At 42.7% G+C, this 12,012-nt stretch overlaps 1 protein-coding gene across 1 annotated transcript in view; it reads left to right on the forward strand.

The window, feature by feature from the left end:
- The window catches only part of LOC143989056 (cytochrome P450 2B4-like), a 43,277-nt gene that overhangs the window by 15,053 nt on the left and 16,212 nt on the right, over positions 1–12,012 (forward strand). Inside the window, exons 4-6 of the mRNA XM_077489065.1 lie at positions 3,654–3,803; positions 5,608–5,768; positions 7,726–7,902. Coding sequence (XP_077345191.1) covers positions 3,654–3,803; positions 5,608–5,768; positions 7,726–7,902 — 488 coding nt within the window. The remainder of the gene's footprint in view (positions 1–3,653; positions 3,804–5,607; positions 5,769–7,725; positions 7,903–12,012) is intronic.

Consider the following 12,012-nt stretch of genomic DNA (forward strand, 5'->3'; position numbering starts at 1 on the left):
AAGACCCGTAATTACGGGCATGGCCAACCCCATAACAGGGGAAACATGGTGACTTAGGGGCCGAAGTCAATCCCAACCAGGGTTGGGGAATGGGTCCATCTCAAGGAGGATGTCTGACAAATGGTGAGCGTTGAGGGGTAGAAAAGTTCTTCTGCGACCTCTGCCGAGCGGGGGTCCAGAGTCGTCCTGGGATGGAAGTGGGTTTGGGTGTCACGGGAAGAGGAGTGGGGTCTTCATCTGGAATCGGTGGTAGACCAAGGCTGCGAAGAAATGTTTCACTTTCCTGTAAGTCTCTCATGGAGTATTGAATTCCGTCTTTTGAGGCGGACAGGCGAAAGGGGAAACCCCATCGGTACGGGAGTTGATGATTCTGTAGATGCGTAGTCACCGGTCGGAAGCTTCTGCGTTTGGCAAGGGTGATCGGAGATAAGTCTCTGAAAATCTGTATCTTCGCCCCCTTAAACTCTAGGTGGGATTTGTTGCGGGTAGCCACTGTTAAAGCCTCCTTACTGTCGTAGTAATGAAAGCGTACTATGATGTCTCTGGGATTGGCACCTGCTGGGGGCTTGGGGGCCAGGGATCTGTGTGCCCTATCCAGTCTCCAGTCAATGTCCGGAATCCGAGGGGCCACCACATTGAACAAGCTGAGAAGATAAGGTCTAATCTCTCCCTCGCAAAGGTCTCCGGCACGCCTCTGATATGTAAATTTTGACGGCGTTCCCTATTCTCCAAGTTTTCTTGCTGGGATTGAAGCTGGGAGATTGATTGTTTCAGGCCAGCATTGTCTTCTTCCAATACGTGAACATATTGTATCAGATCATCAAACTTCGTTTCCAAGACATCGGTGCGTTCACCAATTTGGGCTATCTCTCCCCGTAGTTCGTGTGCAAGCTTTCCCATTTCTTTAGAGACGTTGCTGGTCAGGTCTTGCAGTAGGGCCTTAAGTTTGTCATCAAGGACTTCTACCATGACAGGGGTGGCCATTGTTTCTGGTGAGGCGTCTGAGGAAAGCTGAGAAGCGTTTCGTGTCACCCCTTGAGAAGGCGTTTGTGTGGACAGGGTGGCCGTCGAGGTTGGGGAAGGGGATGTAGGTCTGCTCAGAAAACGGTCAAGTGTTTGTGAGGGTTGCAGGTCTGGAGATTGAGACTGAGTGGAATGTTTTGGCCCGTATTTCACCATGAGGCGTTTGGACTAGAAGTCAGACAGTTGTGCTGTCCCCCGTTGTAAAGATGCTGGTTAAGCGTTGCAGGGGGAGTAGGAAGGCGGCTTAGGGCATCATTTAAAAGTTACATGGTGTACATCCTATGGGACCAGATGTGTGGCCCCCACAGCAGAGAATGAAGCACATGAGGTAGAGGGACCACACGGGTAGAAAGGGTAACGTGGGGCCCCGAAATGAGGAAGAGGATTCCAGGGGGGTAGATTGTGCTGGTGAGGTGGAGGGATCCGGGGAGAATGTAGGAGCAGCGCTCACTGAAAATGTCTCGGGAGTCCCAATATGGCCGCCAGGTAGGCCAGAGCCTCAGTGTTCAGCTGAGGGTAGTGGTAGGGGGAGAGGCAGAAGTCTATTGCCCTGCCTGCGTGCACAGAGTGCAGAGCCAAGTCAGCGGGGGTAACCAGACTAATAAACTCCCAGGGCTTCTCCTCACCTTAGGCCCTGGGTGTAGCAAGATGGCCGCCGGAGCTCACCAGGAGCCTGAAGAAATACTGCTCCTCGATACCTCCGGGGATACCGCTGTGGATGCTTCGCCGTCCGCGTGTTCACCCTCCGGTGCGTGCGGCGGTCTTGCGTTGGGCAGATGTGTCTGCCTGTTCGGTGGAGCCCGGAGCCTGCAGGGCCCGTCGGAGGAGGTAGGCCGCAAGATGGCGGCGGCGGGACTCTCACTGTGGCGCCGGCCGCGCACTAGGCCGCGGATGGTGAGAGCGCCGAAAGGTGGAAATACCGCCAGCAAGCCGATTCGGGCGGCTTCCCCATTCAGGATGAGCCGTTTTGGGGCCTCGGCAGTCGATCCTGGGTGGATGCAAACGGGGATGCACGGAGCTCTCCTCCAGTGCGTCCGTCCACCTCGGGTTCCGGCCACGCCCCCCGAACTGTGCAGTTTTGATGTTCTATGAGTTCTATGAGTTGCTCATTTTATGGCATCATATATCCATATCCAATGCATTTCAAGATTTATTCAATAAGTCTCTTCTTCAGGGATAAAGGGAAGCCTCCCTGAAACATCAATTAAAACTCTCCATAAAAAATTGTCTGAAAAACATATACAGTACCAACACCAAATAAGATAATTTAACTTAATTCTACTTACAAACATCACAAAAAACACTACTTCTCCAAAGATACAGAACAGTAAGTGAGCATTTGCGCTGTATGAAATGAATTGTGCTACTGGCAGAATTACCAGGTGTAAATAAAGAAAAAAAGTATTGAAAAAAGAAAACGAATGGTCCCCCCCCAAAACCCCTTGTCCCCATGTAGATGAGGACATGAGCCTCATCCCCACAATCCTTGCCCGGTGGTTGCAGGGGTCTGAGGTTGGGGGGCTTATCGGAATCTGGAAGCCCCCCCATGTGAATGGGTATCGGGTACATTGTACCCCTATTCATTCACAAAAAAAGGAAAAAATGTCAAGAGACAGTTTGGGACAAATCCTTTATTAAAAAATAAAAGAATAAAAATGTCCCACGATGTAACTCCATCATCAATCACGCCACCCCAAAAGACCGGAAAAAAACCCGCAACAACTCCGTCTTCATGGGAGGCTCCCACCGACTGCAGACTTTTCATTTTGACAGCTGTTATATAACAAAGGGCAGGGTCACCCAGTGACGTAAATGGATGACCCCGCCCCCTCTGATGCCATGTGACACCACACCAAAAGCTGGTGCTTTTATTTTTTTATTTTTTTGGTCCATCGGGTGGCGTGATTGACAATGGAGTTACATTTTTATTTTTTTATTTTTTAATAAAGGATTTGTCCCAGTCTCTTGTCATTTTTACTTTTTTTTGACAATGTGTAGGGGTACAATGTATCTTATACCCATTCACATGGGGGGGCAGGATCTGGGGGTCCCCTTGTTAAAGGGGGCTTCCAGATTCTGATAAGCAGACCCCACAATCACTTAGTAAGGATTGTGGGGGTTGAGGCCCTTAAGCATGGCCTGCCAGGTTGCGTGCTCGGATAAGGGTCTGGTATGGATTTGGGGGGGGGCCCCACTGCATTTTTTTTAATTTCGGCACGGGTTCCCATTAAAATCCATACCAGATCTGAAGGGCCTGGTATGGATTTTGGTGGGGGGGACCCCACGCAATTTAAAAAAAAATGTTGTCACAGAGCCATTTTTTCAATGATTTTTATGTATATTACTGGATCCGACAATACATTACAGTCACAAGCACTTTTAAATTACATTTTTTCCTTTAGAAATTTAATTTTGCTGTGCTACTATTCTAAACACGGGAAGGATGCGCTACTTTCCAAGCATACTATGGACACTCCCGAGGCATGATATTTAAAAGAATATTTTATTTTTATTGTTTCACTTTAAGAATTATTAAAATCACTGCTCCTGAAACAATGGCCATCTTAAAACTTTTTTTTTAGCATTGATACATGTTCCCTCACAGAAAATATTTTATTTCTCCTGTTTAGGTGTTATTTTTTCTAATGGTGAGAGCTGGAAGGCAATGAGAAGATTCACTCTTTCAACGCTCCGAGATTATGGGATGGGAAAAAAAGCTATAGAAGACAAGATTAGTGAAGAAGCTGTATTTTTAGTGCAAGCAATGAAATCTTATGGAGGTGATTGCTTTGATGTATCTGGGTCTTTATTATTATTCAACTTTTTATGCCCTGTGTTCTACGAGAAAAGAAATTTGAGTACTTTTTTTTTCACTGTTGTTTTTTTTTTTTCATATTTGTATTTGTTATTGGAATCATCTTACAGATATTCTTCCTTGATGCCCATTTTCATGTGATCTGCCACTTCTCATTCTTGGCCACCATGTTCTAAGACAATTGCCATATCTGACCAATATGGAGGTTTGAACCCATCCCAAATCCTGGTATCATGTGAGGAAATTTTTGTACAATAAGAATGTGCACATCCAAGAGATCCACATATAAACACAATTCTCATTTGAGCTATTGGATAGCTGAAAAGATGTCTGTTGGCCTTTAAGATCAAGGGCTCATCTTTAGTGGCCAATAACACAAACTATGCCCAACAGATATGCTATTGTACCAAGCCAAGTCTTTATATTGGTGGCAATGAGATCTTACATCACCAAGATACTGGCACTAAAAAGGAAATTATTTGAGATAACATTTGACCCTTTATATTGCCTAAAAGAAGATGACAAAGTCCAGCTTGGATCTTGTGATAAAATGGCATTTATAAATATAATGACTACACCGCAATGTAAAATATTAGAAAAAAAAAAAAACAATCACATAATAATTAATTTTAAGCCTCTCAATATAGTGCTAGTGAATAATACCACACACACAATTATTTTAGTTACATGTAATTGAAAATGGACATCTCAAAATCATTCCCATCTCCTGAGCAAGTACAACCTGCAGCCATGTGTCAGTAATGAATGATTCACTATGGATCCATCTACCATCCTGCTGAGTACAGTTCATTTTAATTGTGTTAAAAAAAATGATTTATTTGTTTGTCATTGTACCTTTGGAAAAATTCTAAATGCTTAGTATAACACTCTGCATGTGCTCTGTATACTCTATTTCTGTTCTGCTTTTAATTTGATATGAAAAGTATACATCATCATATAGCAATAGAGTGCCTAAAGCCAAGGCAGATTTGGCTAGCTACATTTATGGTTTAAGCTTTAAAGATCAAGCTATCTAAGCCTGAGAGAAGATAAAAAATTAAATTTTTAAATACATGTGCTCCTTTAAGGATATATTTATATTTTCACCCAAGATTCACACGACTTTCATTTAAGAATCATGCTTTTGTTTTATTCCGATTAAATTAATTTTTTTTTGTAACAGAAAAGAAAGAAAACTAAAAGAAAGACAGAAGAAAAACAAAAACAAAAAATAAACAAAAATGAATTAATAATAATAACATACATGTCATTGACTGCCATAGAGCTTTTCCAGAATATATAAAATATTCAGCAGAATCCAAAAATGTTCAGAATTATATTCAAGAGCAGCCAAAATATTATATTAATAATATATATATAAGTTTTCTGTGACTGACCATCCTAATCCACCAAAAAAAATACTAGATCTTTATTGTATTTTAAGATCCATCACCTGAATCCAGTCCTCAAGGGTAGTAGAATTAGGTGAAACCCAACACGAGACATGCTTGAGGTGATTGTGGCCGTATTATTGCACTTGGAACAAGAACAATTGAGTCCTGTCCATGACACTTTTATAAATAGCGCTAACATTCAGATTTTCAGGACAAGCCAAGAATCACAAATGTTTCAATAATCAGTGAGCAAAATGTATGAATCATGAATGACAACATTGATAAGTAGTCTATTTTGTATTTTTTCTTGTATTTCTCAGTGTATATCTATTTCTTTTTGCTTAGGAAATCATGTGTTTTTTCTTTTAATTCCAGGTAAACCTTTTGATAATCTGACCATCCTTAATGCTGCAGTGGCCAATATAATCATCTCCATACTACTTGGCCAACGATTCAATTATGATCACCCCACTATACTGAGACTCATGGGTTTGATTAATGAAAATATCCAGCTTATGGGTTCTCGTGTGGTCCGGGTAAGTTGCTTTTTATTTTGTGTGTGTGGGTGAGAAGTACTCTGAATTGATTTGCTGCTTGGTCTCCTTTGAACATTTTATAAAAAATCAAGGATCCAAAGTAAAAAATAAAAAAAACACAGCCAAACATACCTGAATAAGTAGTACAAGTGCAGAACAATTCAAATTTCATTATTAGCTTTTCTAAGTAAAACTTTTTTAAACATCTTTTATGGGGTGGGTGGGGGCAGTGGATATTGATTAGAACACTCATGTCCAGTTTCTTTTGCTCTCTATGTCTCCAAATATATTTGCTTCACTTCCTCTCCCGAAGACACATCAGGAGGTTACTGGAAATGTCCAGCATTCTACTAATATTGCACATCATTTTATTGATCAGCGTGTAGGTGATCATGCAGCTTTATGGATTCAAAATAGCACACCCTAGATGGTATTATTTTCAGGATATTATGCAAAAAAAGAGGTGTATTGGATGCTCCACTTCCATACACGGATACCATGCTGTCTGAAATTCAATTGGGACCTTATCCACCTGTAGTAGGAGTCCGCACTTGGGGTCCATCTTTGTTTAGGTTCTGGCTGGTCTGTACAACTTGTGGTTGCATGTTGCTACATTTGGTTGGATTTTGCAATGAATGGTCTTTTTATCCATGCATTGATGCATTACCTTTTCTCTTGGTTGTTTTTATTATTTTGTCTTATATTTTTATATTTTTTGTGCTTATTTTCACCTTTATTCAACTATTATTTGATTCCACTTGTGTGCCCTCCCGTGGGCTTAAGAGTATATATTTAGATAAGTTGCTCCTTGTTCTTGGTTATGATTAAGCGCTAGGTTGCATGAAACTCATGAACCTTGCTTCTACCCCACTGTGCTAAGATTGTGCTTTTATGCTGTTACACTGTTGCTTCACAAAAGATGGGACACATAATTTAATGCAGCTGTTTGGTCTCTTCTCATTTTTCTCTTTATTTTGTGTATGTGGGTGAGTGGTACTTTGAATTGATTTGCTGCTTGGTCATGTTGAACATTCTTGAGGTGTTGATTGCTTGTTTATTACTATCCAAAAAGGTTGAAGATATCAAGTTTATTTATTTGCCTGACAGGTGGAGCAGTATATTCTGCTGGATTAGCAATCATGCCCTCCTGGACCATTTAAAGCTTTCCTTACCAACATAGCTCTAGTAGGTTAGTTTTTAAGAGAGTTGAATGTCGTATTAATACTCTGATATTGTAGCAAAAATTGAGAATAATCTCAAAGGAGAAAGCTGAATGCAAAAATCAGGGCTTAGTTTCCCTTCTGCAGCATCATCTATCTTCCCAGAACAGAAAATACACCTAACTATCCCATGACTTATTCTAACTATACTATGTTGTTGTGGTAATAGCCAAAAGAACATGGTATACTGGACAAGAATAGGCCTAAGAGTGGACCTTCCAAGAAAATGTAAGGTCTACCTTTACTATCAGTATCCACTCCCTCCAAACAGAATTCGTTTTAAATACCTTCATAATTAGGATTTGGTAAAAACAGTATAAAAACAATACCTCTTTCGGGAGGTCTGGTTGATGTCACCATGCCTCCCAGATGCTCTAAATCCCACGTGGTTGTACTTCTGGCATGGACTGAAGGGCTTTCTCGAGGATTTCAATCACCAACTTTTCCCGGAGGCAGCAGTGATGTACATATTTTTAAATTTTTTATGTCAATGCTTTATTTTTTAGGATTTTCTTTTAGAATTCTCTTTGGGGGTGGGGGACTGGCTGTAAAGAAGACCTATCATTTTTTATAAAATAGACATTTTAAATGTGATACTGTACTTCTAATGTTTGCCAAAATGTTCATCATCAGGAGAAGTAATTACAGTTTCTTTCTTACCCTCATTCTTCACAGTCTATCAAATTAAGAATGTGGTCAATTATAAACCTATGTATATTTTCTTTTTCTTTTTAAAGATGTACAATATTATTCCGACTTTGTTAGACCTGCTTCCAGGACCTCACCATAAAATTTTTGAAAATATGAGACATATGCAAAACTTCATAAAAGAAACATTTACTAAACAGAAGAAAACTCTAGATGTGAATGATCAGAGGAATCTTATTGATGCCTACCTTGTGAAGCAACAAGAGGTAAGGATCACATTTCATAATAGATGAGTTGAATGATCTGAAGCACTTGATATCCAAAATGGATATTCTCAAATATAAGCAGTTATGTCTAATGCCCTGTGCACACGGTCGGATTTTCCGATGGAAAAGATCAGATTATATTGTCGGAAAATCCGATCATGTATGGGCTCTATCGGACTTTTTCAGCCGGAAATTCGGATGGAAAAAATTTGAGAGCAGGATCTCAAATTTTCCGAAAACAAAATCCGATTGTACTTTTTCTGATCATTTGTAGAGAATTATGATCGGGCAAAGTGGCATGCATGTTCAGAAAAAATTACGAGACAAAAGCTATTGGCTACTAGCCTCAACGTAGTCCTGTCGTAATGAATGAACGTCATCACGTTCCAAACGATCAGATTTTCCGACAACTTTGTCCGACCGTGTGTATGCAACACCAGTTTAGGACAAAATGCGTCGGAAAAAATCAGAGGGATTTTGTGGTTGGAATGTCCGAACGTGTGTACAGGGCATAAGAATCTTTTTATATAATCTTACTTCTATGTAGTAGGATTTTCTGTAGAAGATATAAGCAGAAGGCTTTTTAATACTTCACTCAACTGCACATTGTTGACGTTCAAGCCACCTCATAGTGATGAGCCAAAAGAAAGGTGTGGGAGGTAGAAGGATGGGCTGATGTTCAAAACACCAAGAAGTGTTCAGATCTGCAGATTAGAAGGTAAAACTAGTAGACATCAGTAATCTTTGATATGATGGTTGACACTATTCTCACAGTTGAGAATGCGGAGGATGTTAAGAGTCACATAGAAAAAAATATTATCATATTTATTATTATTATACAGTATTTACACAAAACCAACACTTTATGCAGAACTTTACAATATAAAGGGAGACAATACAGCAAAAATTCAATTCAATACAAGAAGGTTATGAGGGTCCTGCTTCGGGGAGCTTACAATTAAAACAAAAGGTAATAACTTTCAGGTTCACCAAGTGAGGAAGTCACAGAGCATGTGACAAAACGTGTCAGGGCGGTACCACATGACGTCATCACATCCAGAAAGCTGTGTAGCAAACATCTTTACATTTGATTCCAATAAATGTGCAGCGCTAGAGAAATTATTGATGGCAAAAGTAAATAGAGAATGGTATGTTTTATACAAAAAAAGTATTCATGAAATGAACCACATGTTAATGAGAGTCAAGTGGCAACACAGTGGTGTAGTGGTTAGCACTTTCACCTAGCAGCAAAAAGGGTCGCTGGTTTAAATCCTGACCACAACCCCATCTGCCTGGAGTTTGCATGTTCTCCATGTGTGTGTGGGTTTCCTCTGGGTATTCCAGTTTCCTCCTACACTCTTGTAGGTTAATTGGATCCTGTCTAAATTGGCTCTAGTATATGTATGAATGTGAGTTAGAGACCTTACTTTGTAAGCGCCTTGTGGTTAGGGACTGATGTGAATGTACAATGTATACAGTTGTGCTCATAAGTTTACATACCCTGCAGAATTTATGATTTCTTGGTAATTTGCCCGTTTGTTTGGCCCCCCAAGCCAACCACAAGAGAGAGTAGAGAGCCGCCACCCTATTCCATCACATTCTGCAAACTGTGTCTCAGGCACATTAAACGTGGCAAAAACACCAACCATTTGGGTACCACATGCTTAACAAGGCATTTAACGTCCAACCACTCATTGACAAGAGCACCTAAAAGTCACACAAAAGGGGCACAAATCTGTGCCTCATCCTCCTCCTTACCACTTCAGTCTGCCTCTGCGATACCAAGTCATTACCTTTCAGCAGCCGCCACTGACAGGGAAGATGTTATAGCACAGGGTGTCCCAGGTCCTAGCAGCATATCTGCCAGCAGCACACCACCAGCTGTAGACTATAGCCGGCAGATTTCTTTGCCCCATCTGCTGCGGCGGAAAAAAAAATACAGTCCCTGCCACCCACATACCCAGTGTCTGGATGCAAGTTTGTCAAAGCTGTTGGCTCTCCAACTTCTGCCTTTCAGCCTGGTGGATTCTGCCCCCTTTCATGAATACTCACAATGTGCTGTACCACAATGGCAGATTCCCTGTCACTACTACTTTTCAGGTAAGGCTATTCCATCTCTCTACCATCACGTGGAAGGGAATATTCTGGCATCATTGGGCAAGGCAGTCAGCCGTAAAATCCACCTTACTGCTGACACGTGGTCCAGCAAGCCTGTCACGGTCAGGGGTGAGGCCGAAATGCTGAGAGGGCTCCCCTTGCGGCCGAGCGCAGCACAACCCTGAAGTTGACACAGGGATGCAGTGCCCACAGTAGCACAGGTTGCCAGGTAGCAGCAGCAGAGGTCAGGTACCGAGTAAGCAAGCCTCGATGGGCAACTGTGCTAGGAAGTCCGAGAGTAGGCAGCGGAAGTCCAGAGAGTGGTCAAGACAGGCCGGGATCAGGTGCAGGAAGCAGATCAGGAAGTCGTGTACAAGCCAGGAGTCAGAGCCAGGAGAATAACAGGAGCAGGTCAAGCAAGCCGGGTCGGTACACAGGAGGTCGGATAACAGGAAACACGGGTACAGGTTCACAGGAGAGCTGACGATAATCCAGCGATGCGGGACTGTCAGGCGAACGTTTAAATAGGCGAGATGACCGGGTCACGTCGTGAGCGCGTCGGAGCGATCGTACGGCTACGTCGAGTACGTTGTGTATTCGTAGCATCACCGCGTATGCCCGCCCGGTTAGACGTAGTGTCGGTCGTTCGTCTAGAAACTACTTTGCGCTTACGTAGGCGCCGACGCGCGCTAACACGAACGTACCTCGTGAGATTGCGGCTATTTCCCTGACAAAGCCTTTGGCAGGGATGATATATTTCGTTCACAGTACACTGGGTAATGCTGCTTGCAACTCAAAAGGATGCAGGGCAGGGCTCTGTGCTGAAGCTTGTTGTGCCCCACATCCCCATACAGCTGGTGGTGATGACGCCAGACCTTTGAGCGATACCCCCTCCTCCTCCTCCTTCGCCATCTCCATGCCCTCCTCTGCAGAATTGTCCTATGAACATCAGGTACCCCCTAAGCGTTCAAAGGGCTATTCCCAGAGTCAGGCTAAAAGGTGCTATGCAGTGCTTCAACTGGTGTGTTTAGGGGACAGGAACCACACCGGAGAAGAGATTCTTGCAGCTCTGTAGGGACAGGCCAGAGGGGTGGTTCATATTATGTCAGCTGGAGCCAGGAATGGTGGTGTCCGATAATGGCTCAAACCTCCTGTCCGCCCTTAGACAGGGAAAGTTGACACATGTGCCATGCCTGGCACTAGGGATTAGCCGAACACCCCCCTGTTCAGTCCGCATCCAGAACATGCGAACAGGAAAAACATTTGTTTGAACACGCGAACACCATTAAAGTCTATGGAACACGAACATGAATAATCAAAAGTGCTAATTTTAAAGGCTTATATGCATGGTATTGTCATGAAAAGTGTTTGGGGACCTGGGTCCTCCTGCCCCAGAGGACATGTATCAATGCAAAAAAAAGTTTTAAAAACAAATGTTTTTTCGGGAGCAGTAATTTTAATTGCTTAAAGTGAAACAATAAAAGTGTAATATTCCTTTAAATTTCAAACCAGGGGGGTGTCTATAGTATGCCTTTAAAGGGGCACATGTTTCCCATGTTTAAAACAGTCTGACAGCAAACTACTCGTGGCTATAATAAATTGTCGGTCTGACAAAACACATAAAAGTTCATTGATAAAAACGGCATGGAATTTCCCCACAGTGGAACCCCGAACCAAAATTGAAAAAAAAATGTGTGGGGATCCCCTTAAATTCCATACCAGGCCCTTCAGGTTTTGTATGGATTTTAAGGGGAATCCCACACCAAAATTAAAAAAAAATGCCCCCAAAAATCCATACCAGACCCTTATCCGAGCACACAACCTGGCAGGCCGCAGGAAAAGAGGGGGGGGGGGCGAGAGAGTGCCCCCCTCCTGATCCATACGAGGCCACATGCCCTTAACATTGGGAGGGTGCTTTGGGGTAGCGGCCCCCAAAGCACCTTGTCCCCATGTTGATGTAGAGAAGGGCCTCACCCCCACAACCCTTGCCTGGTGGTTGTGTTGGTCTGTGGG

This window comes from Lithobates pipiens, unplaced genomic scaffold (assembly GCF_037356315.1).
Source record: "Lithobates pipiens isolate NorthernLeopardFrog02 unplaced genomic scaffold, aLitPip1_a1.2 Scaffold_18, whole genome shotgun sequence".
In the NCBI taxonomy this organism is placed as follows: domain Eukaryota; kingdom Metazoa; phylum Chordata; class Amphibia; order Anura; family Ranidae; genus Lithobates; species Lithobates pipiens.